Raw genomic sequence first — 14,393 nt, 5'->3', positions numbered from 1 at the left:
TGACGAAAACAAGGAGCACGCTGCCCAGAAAACCCACAGTTGCTCCTCTCCTACAGGGAGCTTGTTACTCACCTTTTCTAAATGGCTCTAATTTCTGGACTTCTGGAATAATGATTCATGAAGTCGTTTAAGAGGAATTAATGGCACAACATTGCAAACACCCTCCACTGCTGTTCTGTGTTGTCCTTCATCTTGGAGCCTTGCACCACATGCATAAGAAGGCAACCCACAGTTGGACTCTGTGTTAATGTACAGCACCAATCCTTTGCACAGCTGGTTTCTGCAGGAATAACCCACCCAAACATTTCTCTTGGGCAAAATCCTATCCCACCCACCATTACAAGCATCCCTCCTCATTACCACACACGTTCGAGGCAGAACAGGAGACAGCACTTTAACATTTCCCTTCTTTTTGTGCACTTCTTAATTACGTGTTCCAAGCAGTTCTGCCCTGAACTAAATAATGGGCACAGTTAGAAGACAATTTCTTAGTCACGGTGATCATACGACTTATTTGCTGATAAATCCAAAGGGGGACTGGATAGCATTGATGAGTGTATCAAGCTTTCTTAGATTTCGGTCTTCTCAAGTGCATTCAGAGGGCTGAGGAGCCGTGCTGCCTGGCTGGGAGAGCAGTAACACAGCAGAAGGGCTCGTGAAGCTCTTCTAGTGTGAGCATCTGGATAAACCCCTGCATTAACAGAATCCATACCAAACTTTGGAAGGAGATTCAACCCAACCCATCCCATCCCACACCAGAAATCAAACATGGGCCATGTTGCCAGTTTGTGGCCCCAGTGCCTCCCACCCCCAGGTCAGTCTGCAGGAGCCAGACCCACAGCACACCCCACCGGGTGTCCCAGGCCAGCAGCAGAGCCCAGAGCAGGGAGCCAGGGAGGGCAGAGCACCCTCACTGCTGCGTGGGGATGCCCTGCACACACCCCAGGAGCCCAGGGGATTGTTAGGACCGCATACAAACGAGCTAGCAGATATACGGAAAAGCCTGCACCATCTGCTGAAAAGTCTCCTTAGGGACCGCCCAGGCATTAAACTCCCCTGGAAGGCTCAATAGCTGGAGAATCATCATCATGGAGCTCCGTGTACCAGGGCGGCTTAACCTCTGTGCTGGAGCCCCAAGTGACAGAGCAGCTCACCACAAACCCACAGCAGCCTGGAGCCAGCTGAGACCCCCCCACACCCAGCCTGTTTCTGACACTGGTCAGTGGCAGATACCCTGGGAAGGAAACAGACCTCTTCGTTATCAAAGTTTGACGATCATTTTAGGATGACAGTTATCTCAGGAGATAAGAAAAAAAATCTACTATGCTAATTACACAGGGGGAGGGCAAAGAGAAACCACTTCCACTGAGAAACTAAAACGAACCTTCTGCACTGTAAGGAGACACTGACAGGGCTTCACATATCAAGTGATCCCTGCTGAACCTGATAGCCACGGACCCGGCACTGCAAGAGGCTTCTGCAAATCCAGATTTCCTTCCAAAACATCTCCTTCCTCAGGTGCTCTTCAGAATTGCAAGCACCTAGCTCAGAAAAGAGCAGGATTAGGGAAACCAGATCAGGCCACAGGCTTTAACGCTCATCTTTAAGGGAGACCTGACCATTCAGCCAAAATGTCCAGGGGCACATCTTCCCATTTTCCCTGTCAGCTCTGTTTTTATTCACAATTCTGCAGAACCACAGACCATCTGGCACAGCGAGCAGGGGACCAGACCGACTTCCCCTTTCTATTTCTACCTGCTCCAATGCACTGCCCCAGCAGCCCAAGAGCGGGGCTCCCTGTGCCCAGAGGCTTCACTGCTACAGCACTGAGGATTGTATTACCACTGCAAGGCACACAAAAATCCTCCAAAATTATGTTTCCAATTTCTGCAGCATTATATAATTAGCATCATTTGTGTTGCAAAAGTAATTGCAGTAACATTTTTAATTAGTCTATTTGAACACTAACATTTCTCCACTGTGCATAATATGTTGACACGAAATTACTGGTTTTGAGGCAACTCTGAATGATTGGAGTTTGTTTTGCTTTTGTTTCTCACTTGCTTAATACAGTCAATAAACGTGCACGCTGAATGCCTGCATGGAGTTAATGGCGACAACCACCACCACGAGCTGCAGCTCAAGAGGCTCGAGCTGATGGGTTTCACTTCCGTCTGGAGGGCAGCGCAGAGGTGGGGGAAGGAAGGGTGGGTTTTGAAGGCAGATAGCAAGAGAGAAATACTCGTTTGAGAGGTAAGTGCTGACATTCTCCAGCTACTTTGTTTTTGCATCAAGTGTTGAATTGAAAACGTAAGGCAAATGAGAGCACTAGCTTCGGAGGACAGGGAGAAGAAAATGTGGAAGTATATTTGGCATGAAGTTTGGAAAGAGAACAAATTTGAAGAGTATCCTTGCTTACTGAGCCGTAGCTAGGGATAAGAAGTAAACATTTTACCCAGAAAAGTTTCTGCATGAGATCCAAGCATCCATTACCAAATGATGCTGCCTTTTTTTTTTTCCTCCCATCTCCTCTTAAGGAATCAAGATTCTTCTTTCCAAGATCTTTTCTACTTACTCTGTACACGTGAAAGCAGTAACAGATGCAGGTTATTTTTTGCTTGTAAGTGAGAATCACATTACATGGCTCTTCACCTCTACACGAGCACTTCTTCCCAAGTTCCCAAGGTGAAAGCACAGCCCAACAGCTGTGACAGTGACTGCAGGTTGAACAAATGCAGTTATCAGGGCAGGTGCCCTCCTCACAGTGCCTCCAACGCAGCCAGCACCCTGAACCACAGAGAGACCAAGAGCTGTTTGGACAACAGAGAAATACACCCCAAGGATGGCAAATAGGGAACATAAGCAAAAAAGATGAAGAGAAAGCTGGCAGTTCACTAAATCAGCACATTCTGAGAACAAGACCAAGAACAGCATTTTCTACAGCTTTCAAGTGAGTTCCTGTTCCCCTAACTTCAGAAGGGTTTTGAGGATGCCAAAGGAAAGGGGACAGCAAAGCCATCAGTGGTAACTTAACCACACACCGTTCTTTCACCCAGACAGCTTGCAGATAAGACGCTTCTCTGCCCTCTTCATACATTTCCTGGTAATGGTATCGGACAGATGGATTTCAAAATCCAGGAAGGAGGAGGTGGAGGGGAGAACACACGCACCCTTTTCTCTTTCTCATTTCCGAGGTCACACAAAAGCCCGCGTACCTTGCAGCTCTGGCAGATCGTTACGGCATCGCTAGAAGCCCCATCTGCATCTCCCGCTGACACGAGGCCAGCGCACTGAGCTTTCCCCTAAAAAGAGGCTGTTACTGGCAGCCCTGGGTACATCCACAGCACAGCACCGAGCCCCGTGCCTGCCAGCACTGCCAGTGCCCTGGCACCGAGCCCTGACCGCGGGGAGCAGCCCCACAGCTCCGGGCAGCCGGCACACAGACCTGCTGCTGGGCTGAGGAAAGACGTTAGCCCCAGGAGTTTTAAGATGTATGCAAGGATAAGAAGGAGATTGCACACAAGGATAAGGAGATTAGCAAGCAATTAAGTGGCATTTGTGGTATCCATTAGTATTTCAAGCTACAAAGAGTCAGTTTCTGCAAACTTCCTGCCAAAAGTCACAAGTAATGAGCTAATTAACAATCTAATTATTGCAAATGCCCTAGAAAGAAATCAGGGCACAGGTGAAAACCTACTTAAGCAAGCATGGCAATAGGAAACAGCTCAGAAACAAGACAGCCATGTGCTCTAGCTACATTTCCAGCCATCGTCACTGAGCAATAGGATAAAATAGTTGGGGAAGTTGTCCAAGTGGAATCGAAGCTGTATTCTATAAGAGCTAAAAACCTACAATCAAAGCTTATGGTAAGCCTCATGCAGCTGAAGGAGGGGAACCCCTGAGTAAAAGCTGGTCCTGAGGTCTTCCTTCCGTGCAGATTTGATTCATTTACCAAATTCAGCAGCAGCTGCAGGACACCGACGGGGCACAGCCCCAGCAGCCCACTGAAGGGGGAGTCACGCACAGCCCGAACAGCTGCCACAACGGATCCCTGGTGAGCAGCCTGGTGACTTCGGGGGATGGAGTGAGACCCCATGCTGGGCCTGGCACCCCACTACAGCAAGCAGCCATCTCCCCCCTGGAGCAGCCGCAGTGCCCATGCAGATGGTGCGTGGCAGCAGCACGGGGCTCGAGCTCGCCTTCCCGACCTGTGAGCGCTGTACACAGGGACACCGCGTGCCTCCATCACAGGGCACCAGCTGCAAGATGCTTTCACTCTAATGAGGATCACACCCACGGGCTGAGCTACAGCTTGCACTGATCACAGCACTTGTGCCACAGGATCTCAGAACCCCACAGAGGGGGCAGACGTGGAAGTCGGGAGAGCATTGATTTTTTTGAAGGTGTTTGAAATAAAAAAATAAAATATGGGTCTGTTTTACATACCACAGTCTGCAAAATTTACTGCAATAGAGAAATGTGGTTTTCATGTCTGTAATACCAGAATAACCCGGAAAATGGTTTCTTAAGGCAGAAAGATACGTTACAGACCAGTCACACACCTTTGGAAATGTCATTGAGCACAGCACGCTAATGGGAATCCTACTGGTGTTACTGCAGCTTGTAAAGCCTCCTGCTTCAAGAAACCACAGGGAGGATTGCTCTGTTTAATATCTGGGGGGCAGGGTCAATTGCTGGCCAATTGCTGTGCATTAGCACATCTGAGACTACCGTTATGGGTCCCATTTACCGACCTCACACTGGAGACTGATTTAATATTAGTTAAAACATTTAAGGTTAAACCTTGGAGCAAGTGCACAATTACAGGTTCGGACAATAGTTCTCAATGGCTGGAAGAGAGACTTGAAAAGGCTCAAATTATCTGATATTGAATACTACAGGCAGAACCGAGCAAAGCACTAGAAATTACAGAGGAAGAAAGAAAAACTGCCCCACCGGTAGGTGACCCCCCCAGCCTTCTCTAGGGAACTTCAAATTTCAGAGATGCTGTGCTTGTACCAATACGCCTGCCGTGATGCTGTATGCACCACAAGGAGAGTCAGAGAATTAATGGCTGGGTAAGCCTCAGAAGCCCCACAAAGAGATACAAGCTCCACTAAACTCCTGTGAGTAACACAGCTGCCCATGTATGAAACCTCAGGTGCCAGGGGAAAGCATGACCATGAAAATCACCACCAGGATATGCTTAAGCCTCCACACCTGATTTCCTCTGCTTGTCAGCACCAGCCCAGGCATTTGGAGGGGGCTTGAGACAGGTGGCAGGGAGACAGTTGGTACTTTAGGGTTACACCCTTAAGGCAAGCAGCAGGTGCTATGGATAAGCAGCAGCACCATTAAGCTTGGCCTAGAGCTTGTAAGATCACCTGCAAAGATGCTCCCCAGAGCACCCAAGTCAAAACCTTCCCACCTGCAGCCACCCCAGCTCCCAGGTGCAGTACAGAGTTAGCATCTGAGGCTTGGATCCCCTGTGGCACCTCACACCTTGAGTTTCGATCCTGTGCCACATCATCATCAGGGGGGCTGTTTTCTGGTCCAGATACAAGCAAAATATGCCAAGACAGTGCCACAACAGCTTGAGTTGTACGGTGGTTATATTCTCATGCAAAATACCTTATCTTGGGATTCAGCCACCCGGCAAAATAAAGCTTTGCTGTAAATATTCACTAAAGCAAGATCTCAGTGCCAGCAACTGCAAGCATCAACCCTGATTTAATCACAAGCCCTGACTTTAACCTCACACAGGTGTGACCGGCACCATCACAGCCAGGATTCACTAGGCTGTCTGTGAGCATGCATGATCCCCCCAGCCAGGCTACCTAGAGCACCAAGCAACAAAACCAATAAAACCAAGTTAATTCATATTAATTTCATGAGGGCTCATCATAAACCCCTAAAGAGCCCTTCCAGAATACCAGCACCGTCAGAACAAAGATCTCCGGTTGTACTAACCTAGAAGCCATTGCAACATATATCGTTATAAAGCCTCATTTTTTTCCCCAGCAACACAACCAAGCCATTCAAGTTCTTCCCGACTGCATAGCTACGGCAGCGGGCTGCCACCAAGCCGGCACACAGCCCGCTTGCTACTATAACACATTTTCATGTTAAGTGCGTTAAAAACAAACTTCCCTCTGCCTTTTTTTTGGGGGGACTCCTCTGAAGCCTTGGGCACCCGTCTCCGGTAACGAAACCTGACCGGCGAGCGGCTTTAGAGCACCGAGCGCTCGCTCGGGGGGGTAAGAAAATGACGAAGCTGCTTCCGCGCCCCGGGCACGGCGCTGCCCGCACGGCCCTGCCCGGCAGCCCCCCCGGCAGCCCCCGCAGCGATGCCCCGGCCCCTGCCCCGCGTCCCCGCCGGTGCGCGACACTCACCTTGACACTGGAAGCCCTGCTTCCCGAAGCCCCTGCGGGGAGAGAGGCGGGTGAGCACCCCCGGCACCGGCCCCGCACCGCGACCACCCCCCGGGCGGCCGGGCCGAGGGGACCCCTGGGAGGACGGGGAGGGGGGAGCGGCGCCGGCAGGGGGTGCCCGGGGCTGGCCGAAGGGAGCGGCACCGGGACGGGGCGCGAGCGGGGTCCGGGGGGCTGCGAGGGGGGCGCCCCGGTCCCGGCTGAGGAGGGGGCGCACCGGGGGGGGGCGGGAGCGGCCCGGGGCGGTCGGAGGGTACCAGGAGGGGGATAAGGGGATGCAGGCGGGGAGGGGGGCGCGGTGCGGGCGCTCACCAGATGAAGTCGGTGCAGTGGCTGCAGAAGGTGGGCTGCTTGAAGAAGCGCGCCGTGAACTTGTGGTTCTTCACCTCGTGCACGTTCTTCTGCCGCAGGGCACCTTTACGGGCGAAGCGCACCGGGCCCTCCTCACCCTCGGGGCCCGGCGCCGCCGGCGGCTCGGCCATGCTGGGAGCGGGCTGGGGGCTGCGGGCGGTGGGCTGGGGGCTGCGGGAGGCCGCGCTCGGCTCGGCCGGGTCCGGCCCGGCCCGGGCGCTGCAGCTGGGGCCGGGGCTGGCGCCGCTCGGCACCGCTGGCTGCAGCTGGCGGCAGGCGCCGACACACGCCCGGCGCGGCCCCGCCCCCTCATCTACATAACGCCGAAGCCACGCCCCCCTCATCTGCATACAGCGCCCCTCCTCTGCGGGGCAGGCCCCGCCCTCCGCGGGCGCCGCGCGGCTGGAGCCCCGCCCCCCTGATTTGCATACTGATTTGCATCGCGCCGCGCCGAGGGCGCAGGGGGCGTGGCCTGTAGGGGCTCCGCCCACGGCCTCATTTGCATACCGCACCTGCATCCCGGGGCGCCGCGCCCCCAGCCCCGCTCGGCATCGCTGCGGGCGGGGGGCGCGGGCAGGGGCCGGGCGTGGGGTGTGCGGTGTGCGGTGCTTCCAGGAGCAGCCGCGGGGAAATCCCGGCCGCAGGAGGCACCGACACCGCCTGGAGGGTGCCTGCTGCAGGACCGGCAGTGACAAGGATGCTGCTCTCCCAAACTCCGCTGCTGTGCAGTGTTAAGGCCAGAATCACCTCGGGCTGCCCCCACTTTCTGCACCGCATGAGCCGGGGGAGCAGCAGCCTGGGCAGGGTGGCTGCTGTGCTGGGCACGTACAGGCATGGGGGATACAAATCCCGCCTCTCCGGGGGGATTTCTGAACTTAGATCCAACAACAACCTGCTTGTACCCAGCTCACTGCAGACACCTCGGTTAACCCGCATGGAGGAGTTTTCCAGCTGCCTTTGCCATCCATCTCGCTACCTGCCTGTGTCCATGGACACTGGAAGTCAGCTCCATCAGCCCCCTCCCCGGAGGGTCACTGGTGCATCCAGGTCTGCTGGTGCCAGCCCAGTGCTGCACCGCACCTGGTTTGGGAGCTGAGGAAGGGAAAATTTAAATCAAAATGGAAGGAAACTTTAGTTAAAGCATATGAATGAAAATATTTCTGTGAACAACAAACATGTCAAAATTCTCATTTGCAGGATTTAATTCTGGCTCTGCAACCGTGTGATCATTTTCCATCCATGGACTGAGACCATCCCCACTCTGCCACGATCCAACCCCCCATCCCACGGGCTCCTTCTCTGAAGAAAGCCCCTCGAGCTCCATGGAATTAAAACGCACGGGAGGCTTACCAGAAATAGTCCCAGAGCTGTTATTATGCCGCTGTTTTAAAGGGTTCATTATAATAATAAAACATAGCTGACCTGTCCTGCTGATGTTGTCTTTCCATAAACAGACAGGCTTGTTACTAACACCCAGCACCATGTGATTTTAGTGCTAAGAAGGAGAAATAAATTGCAGGCATCCCTCCTCATGCTGCGATTTTGTCGTGAGGAAATGAAGGGGAACCTTCCCAGGGCTCCCGCGGCGGGGGAGAGAAAGCGCTGGCCCAAGGTGGTGCTTTCTGCTGCAGGTCGTGCTGCCAGCCTGCGCTGCGGGGCGCCTCCTGCCTTGGGGGTGAGGCCCTATTCACTGCCAGCTTGCACATAGAAATTTTGCAACAGAAATAACTCTTTACGCATGCAAAGGAATGGGAGTAATAAGGAAAATAATAACAGGTCATTTTGATTCCTTTCCTGTGTACTTTTGCGAAGGAAACTGGTATATTATCCTAAGTGCATGCTGCACTTAGCATGTAGCCATACTAGGCTGAATTCTTCTCGTTTTAGCTGTGCTTTGCCTGTTCCTCCTATTCCTTCTTTGTTGTTCTTTTAATGCATGTACCCATTTCCAAACACAGCCCGCATAGCTGTTGCATATGAAACCCAGCAGCAGCACAAACCACTGAGAAGATGTCTTTAATTTCCCCATATAAGCACTGATATTCATGTTAGTATTCATGTGCAAGCTTCCTTCCCTCTGCTGGGCCAAGAAGTACAAAAGCCAGGTACAGTTCCTGCTTTCATGAGTTTTTTATTCCCTTTTTTTTTTTTCCTTACTTTACCATTTCCATTATTTAACACACTGAGAATCACATTATATTAAAGGTAGGATTTTCAAGGCCGTGCTGATTTTCATGGGAGCTGGGTATCCATATCCCCTCAGCACTCTGAAATGTCAGGCTGAACATCCACGCAGCTCTTTCCTCTGAGGAAATTATTGTACTTATTAATGCAAGTAAAGTCCCCACAGGTGCAATGAGAGGACGAACGCACAAACAACTCCAAACCAGCACTCTCAAGGGAGTGCAGCGCATGGAGCAGAGGGGAAATCAGCACAGTTCATTCCTGTTTCTGTAAAACTGCAGATTCTCTACCACGCTTCCCTCGCTGTTGGCTCCTGCCAGGCAGGCAGAGCAGGGCACTGATGACAAAAGTGCTTCAGGCACACTGCCCCTGTAGCTCACTCCTCCCCTGGAAGGATCTCGCTCACTGCACAAAGGTGAGCGTGGCACTCACTCTTTTACAATAATGTCTATTAAAAAAACAAACAAACAAAAAACATACATTTAAGAGCACTAGGACAAATCAGGTAGCAGGCTCTCCTCTCCTGTCCCTGCCTGCAGCAGCGGAGCAGTGCCAGGGAGCACAGAGATTCGCTCCTCACTCCCTGCGGCCTCGCTGTGCTCACCGGGGGGAGAGCAGCCCCACGGCGCGGGAGACACGGAGACGACGGGTGCAGGAGCAGCTCCATAGAGACGTGATTCATATCCTGAGGAAGGGCCCTCATCCTCCCACAGGCAGCCGGGGATCTGCTTGGTGGAAGGGGAAGAGCTGAGCACGCCGCAGGGCTGACGCTCGCTGCGGGGAATGTGGGATCGGGAGGGACTGGCACCAGGCTGCGGGACCACGGCTGCAGGAGGCAGTACTGCGAGTCCTCCCGAAGGAAAGCCAGAGCCACGGGGTTCAGATCAGACACCCACTGCAGCACTGTGCCCGGGCAGATCCAGCACCACAGGTCCAGCAGAGAGGCAGCATCCCCAAAAGATACTGTAAGAGAGAGGGAGAGATGGGGAGAAACAATTTCTCCCTATTTCCTAGGGATCCTCCTCCACACACACTTGGGAGCCTGGCACACTCCTGGCATGAACAGGAGCTACGTTGTAGAGCTGTGGCTCTCACGGGAGGCAGACAAGGTCCCGGCAGGTGTGCTGCTGCCTCCATACAGCCTGTGCTGCTGTAGGGATGCTGTTCCCTTCGTGCCCAGGTTGGCTTTTCCTAAAGAATTCAAAGAAGCTTGAAAACAGATTTTCTCTTTTTTTTCCATGTGTGTTTCACAGGGGCCTAAATCCTCCACAGGAAACAGGTGGAGGAAGAGTCAAGCTCTAATTAAATATAAAGGTGTCTCAGCAGCACTCCGCCTGTTGCAGAGGCTGCCTCACCCCACAGCGTGCCAGGAAGGGCAATGTGGGGACGGGGCCCTGGAGGCCGGGTGACCCTCAGGAGTCACCAAAAACTGCCTGTGCCAACAAAGTGCAGGCTCCCTCCTCCCCCATGGAGCATCCATGGAGCTCCCTGCACCTGGAGCATCCCCCGGCAGTGCTGCCCCCACCGGGCACCCCCTGAGGATTCCTGGTCTCCCCCAGGCGTGATGGGGGAGAATGGGGGGCTCCCCTGGCGCCCAGGGCTATGTCAGCTGCTCTGGGGTTTCCCTTTCTGCTTTCACAGTTTTTGCATGTTTCACATCTTCCGTGCAGAGAGGATACGGGGGGGAGAGAGAAGCTGCATTCAAGTGAGGAGAGACCTACTTACACACCCACCGTGGCGAGAGCATCCTCAGCCAGCCTCTGTGCAAACAAAGCAGCCCAAATGTTAGCGCGGGAGCGTTACATAAACCCTCAGCCCATCGCCGGCGACGGGAGAGCCGCAGAGGCACAGCCGGGCGCGAGCAGCCGCTGCTCCAAATTCAGACCTGAAAAGCAATCACTTCTCATTTACTTCCCGCTCACATTTTTAGCGGCCTTGTTAAGATTTGGCGTGGCAGACGCCGAATTGCTGTCCCCTCCTGGTCTGCGTGCACGTGGAGGTGCAGGAGCGGACCAGGCAGGGCTGCAGGTGAGGGGCTGCTGGGGGACACTGCAGCTCCACTCACACAGGGAGGATTTCAAATGCATGGAGCAGAGGCAGAATCCTGGGCAGGGATGAGGAAGCCCGTTGCAAAGAGAGCAAGGAAATATTAACCCTAGCAGTCCCCAGAGAACGGAGCAGAGCACGGGTTGTTCAGATTATTCAGCTGGCAGCGAGCTGGCATATGCCAACCTCTGCACAGCCTGTCCAGGCAGGAATGCATGGGCAGAGGGAAGGGGCTGCAATAAAAAATGTTCATAAACAGGGCCCAGTCCACCCCAAACCCACCCACGCAGGGCAGAGCGGGCAGGACAGCATCTTCCCATCACATCACAGAATATTTTCAGCAGAAGCAAAGCTTGTGCCTGGTTTCCAGGCTCTCCCAACCACCTCATGCTGCTCTGCTAGGGCTCATTGGCACAGGGAAGCCTGGGGACACAGGTCCCAGCACGGAGCTGCCAGGAGCAGCAGCCGGGGCAGCAAGCTGCTCTCTGGCTCAATGTGCAGATGTGCAGCACTGGTTTACAGGCCCATGTTTTTTTCCATCACTGCTCAAGACAGAGCACACTGCAGATGAATAAATGAGATAAGAAAACCCTGCAAACCCATGTCTTTCACTTGGTCTCCCACTCAGACAAGGGGCACACGCACCAAACCCGACAGAAAGCTGCAGAAGCCGAGTGCTCCAGACCTCCACGCATGGCAAGCGCAGCCACCCGTCGGGTGCTTGCGTGGTTCAGCACATCACAAACATGGTTAGGCAATTTAAATATTTCATATTCCTGTCTGCTGGGTTCTCAGGGACAACATTAATTCTGTTTCATGTACCCAAAAGTGGCCCACGTCAAACCTTCTGCCTGCACAGTTGGCTAAACAAAGCTAGTGGTAAAATCCTCCGTGTTTTGCTGCTCGTTTCCGAAACCATTTGATCAATAAGAGGGTTTCATGTCCTCTGACTTGATAGGAAGCAGGCATTACTTCTTGCTATCGATCTGGGCCAGTGGGGATTTTCTGCTGTGTTGTGAGCCAGGTGAGCACCTGGCTGAGCTTTGTGTGGTGAGGGCAGCCAGAGCAGCACCGTGCCTGCCACGCATTTTACCTGCGTGCAAAGGGGAGCTCCGGGCTCTGGGTAACAAAGCACTGGAGACATAGGGACAGCTCTGAAAACGTTCTGCTGGACTTCAAAAGTGCAGCCCAAACATCACAGCAGCAACATTGAGGGGTAAGCACTGTGCCTGTGCAGGGCGACCTCCCCATGCCAGCAGCAGTGCAGCCGGGGTACCTGGCACAGCCCTGGCCACGCTCAGGGTCCCCTCACCCTTCCCCGGGACACATCCTGCCCTTAGCCCAAGCCCAGCACTGCAGGAGGGGCAGCTCAGAGCCCAGGGCACACAGCAGCAGCCTCCACACCCCACAGAGCTCTCGTCCCTCGGGGTGGCTTCATCTGAGGCTGTTTGGATGCACACCAATTCTGCTCCAGCTGCCATTCCCCGGGGAACCAGGTTTCTCTCCAGCCCTCCTCCTCGTAAAGGATGGCAGGCTTTATATGCGTGGTTCATCTCATTGCTCAGAAAAACTGTCTGATCATGAAGTTATTCACCCAGCCCTGCCAGGAGCGTAATTTAAATAACAATGAGGCTCGGTTACAGGCGGCAGGTCTGATCCCAACACACAATGACTTCTTCATTAAGCTTTGCCTCCGGGAGGGTTTTCCTCAGAGCCGAGCCCTTCGCTTTTCCACTTACAGCCACCTCCTGCTGGTTGACCCCAGCCAGGTCCTGCAGGAACCCAGCAAATCCTCGGACCTGCAGCATCCCACGGCACCCTGCTGTGGGTTCAGGATGCCAGCCTGGGGATGCTCCAAAGCTCGTTTCTTCAGGAATGTCATCACCTGGATGCCTTAAATCCAGGGAGATGGAAACCCTCAGAGATGTCCCTGTCATGGCCTTGGCCTTTGTCCACCCCCAGCTTATCCTGGCGCTGCTGCTGGCATGCCCTGAGCATGTAAATCCCTTCTCACAGATACTTCATGAAAAATGAGGCGGCTCTTCCCTGCTTGTTCACTCCAAGTGAACACCAGTCAGCCTTGGCTTAACCCGCTAAAGCTTTGCTCTGCTACTCAGCTCTGTCTCCCTCGAGCAGCTCTGGTCTGGGGTCTCTGGGTTTTTCCAGCTGCTCTGGTCATTTCCCAGCAAAACCAGGTCTGTGATAAAGCACAGATTTCCCTTCTGTGCAGGGTGCGGTTTGCCTTTTCTCACCACTTTTATCACTCGTTATTTTCCACCAGAGATTATCCCGGCACAGAGGCAGGGCACAGATGAGAACCAGGGCTGGGTGTGCCGGACTCCCTGCCCTGCCACCCCCACGTCCCGCTGCCCCCCGCCCTGTGCTTGCAGCAAGGAGCCCTGGTGCCGTGCAGGGCAGGGGGCTGTGAAAGCAGGTAGAAGCTTTGGGAAGCCCCAGGCTTCCCATCCATGGCCCTTTCTGGTAGGAAAGAAGACAATTTTTGAAACCAGAACAACCTACCTGTGAGTGAATTTCCAGAAATATTTGAAACTTTTTGTCAAAAAAAATAAAATAAAAATCCCCCAGAAAGACCTACTGCTTTACTAATTTAGAAATCAAAAGAATTTTTGAATGGAAAACATTAGCATAAGGTTTTCACTCCTCTCTAACTAAATGACTCACTTTGGACAGCAGCACCAGGGCTCATTCAGCTGCTTTCTGGTGTCCTTGCCCCGAGCACACCCCAGGCAGCACACCAGGGGGCTGGGGGGCCACCTGCCCAGCCCCAGGACCCTGCCCTGGCTGCCCACAGCCCCAGCACCAGGCAGGGCAAATGGGCACCAGCCGGGTGGGATTTTTCTGCTGACACCAAGGAAGGTCTGTGCTTCACGAGCAGCCTCTGAGCTAGCCACTTTTCCCAGCTCTCCATTTAAAATATTTTATTTATTTATTTATTTATTTTAATCTCTGCAATATCTGCGATATCCATTTGCTTCCACAAGCCTGGGGCAGTGCTGGGGCCTGAGGACAGCCCCAGATTTGTCACCTGGGCTTTCCCGGCACCCTCCCTGCAGGCTGCTGCTCCTGGAGCAAGCAAAAGGTGGAACCCTTGGCACTGCCAGCTCAGTCTGGACCACGTCCCCTTGGGGTCCTGTGCGCTCCTGTATGAACAGACGCTTGGCAGATGAAGGGCCTTCCTGACATTTCTTCCCCTGTTTCATTCGGGGTGGAATCTCCTCCTCTGAAATACTTCTGGACTGTCAGCAGGTATCCCAACATAATTAATTCCTGCTGCTTTCTCAAATGTCCTTGGAAGTCTTATGCCTGACCCACTTCTGATGCATCTGAGTAGCGCCAGTACCTGTCCTCTAAACCTCACT

The 14,393-nt window shown here is 53.4% G+C and overlaps 1 protein-coding gene across 2 annotated transcripts in view; it reads right to left on the bottom strand.

The window, feature by feature from the left end:
* PRKCB (protein kinase C beta) overlaps positions 1-7,071 on the bottom strand; it is a 115,509-nt gene extending 108,438 nt beyond the window's left edge. Inside the window, exons 1-2 of one of the 2 annotated variants that reach the window (XM_038186961.2) lie at positions 6,745-7,071; positions 6,394-6,425 (exon numbers count right to left, since the gene is read on the bottom strand). In XM_038186961.2, the coding sequence (XP_038042889.1) occupies positions 6,394-6,425; positions 6,745-6,914 (202 nt within the window). In that variant the 5' untranslated portion in view covers positions 6,915-7,071. The remainder of the gene's footprint in view (positions 1-6,393; positions 6,426-6,744) is intronic. The other variant, XM_038186960.2, reaches the window with a different exon arrangement.
* Between the last annotated feature and the right edge of the window lie 7,322 nt (positions 7,072-14,393).

This window comes from Anas platyrhynchos, chromosome 15 (assembly GCF_047663525.1).
Source record: "Anas platyrhynchos isolate ZD024472 breed Pekin duck chromosome 15, IASCAAS_PekinDuck_T2T, whole genome shotgun sequence".
Lineage (NCBI taxonomy): Eukaryota > Metazoa > Chordata > Aves > Anseriformes > Anatidae > Anas > Anas platyrhynchos.
This window is presented reverse-complemented; position numbering and strand designations above follow the sequence as displayed.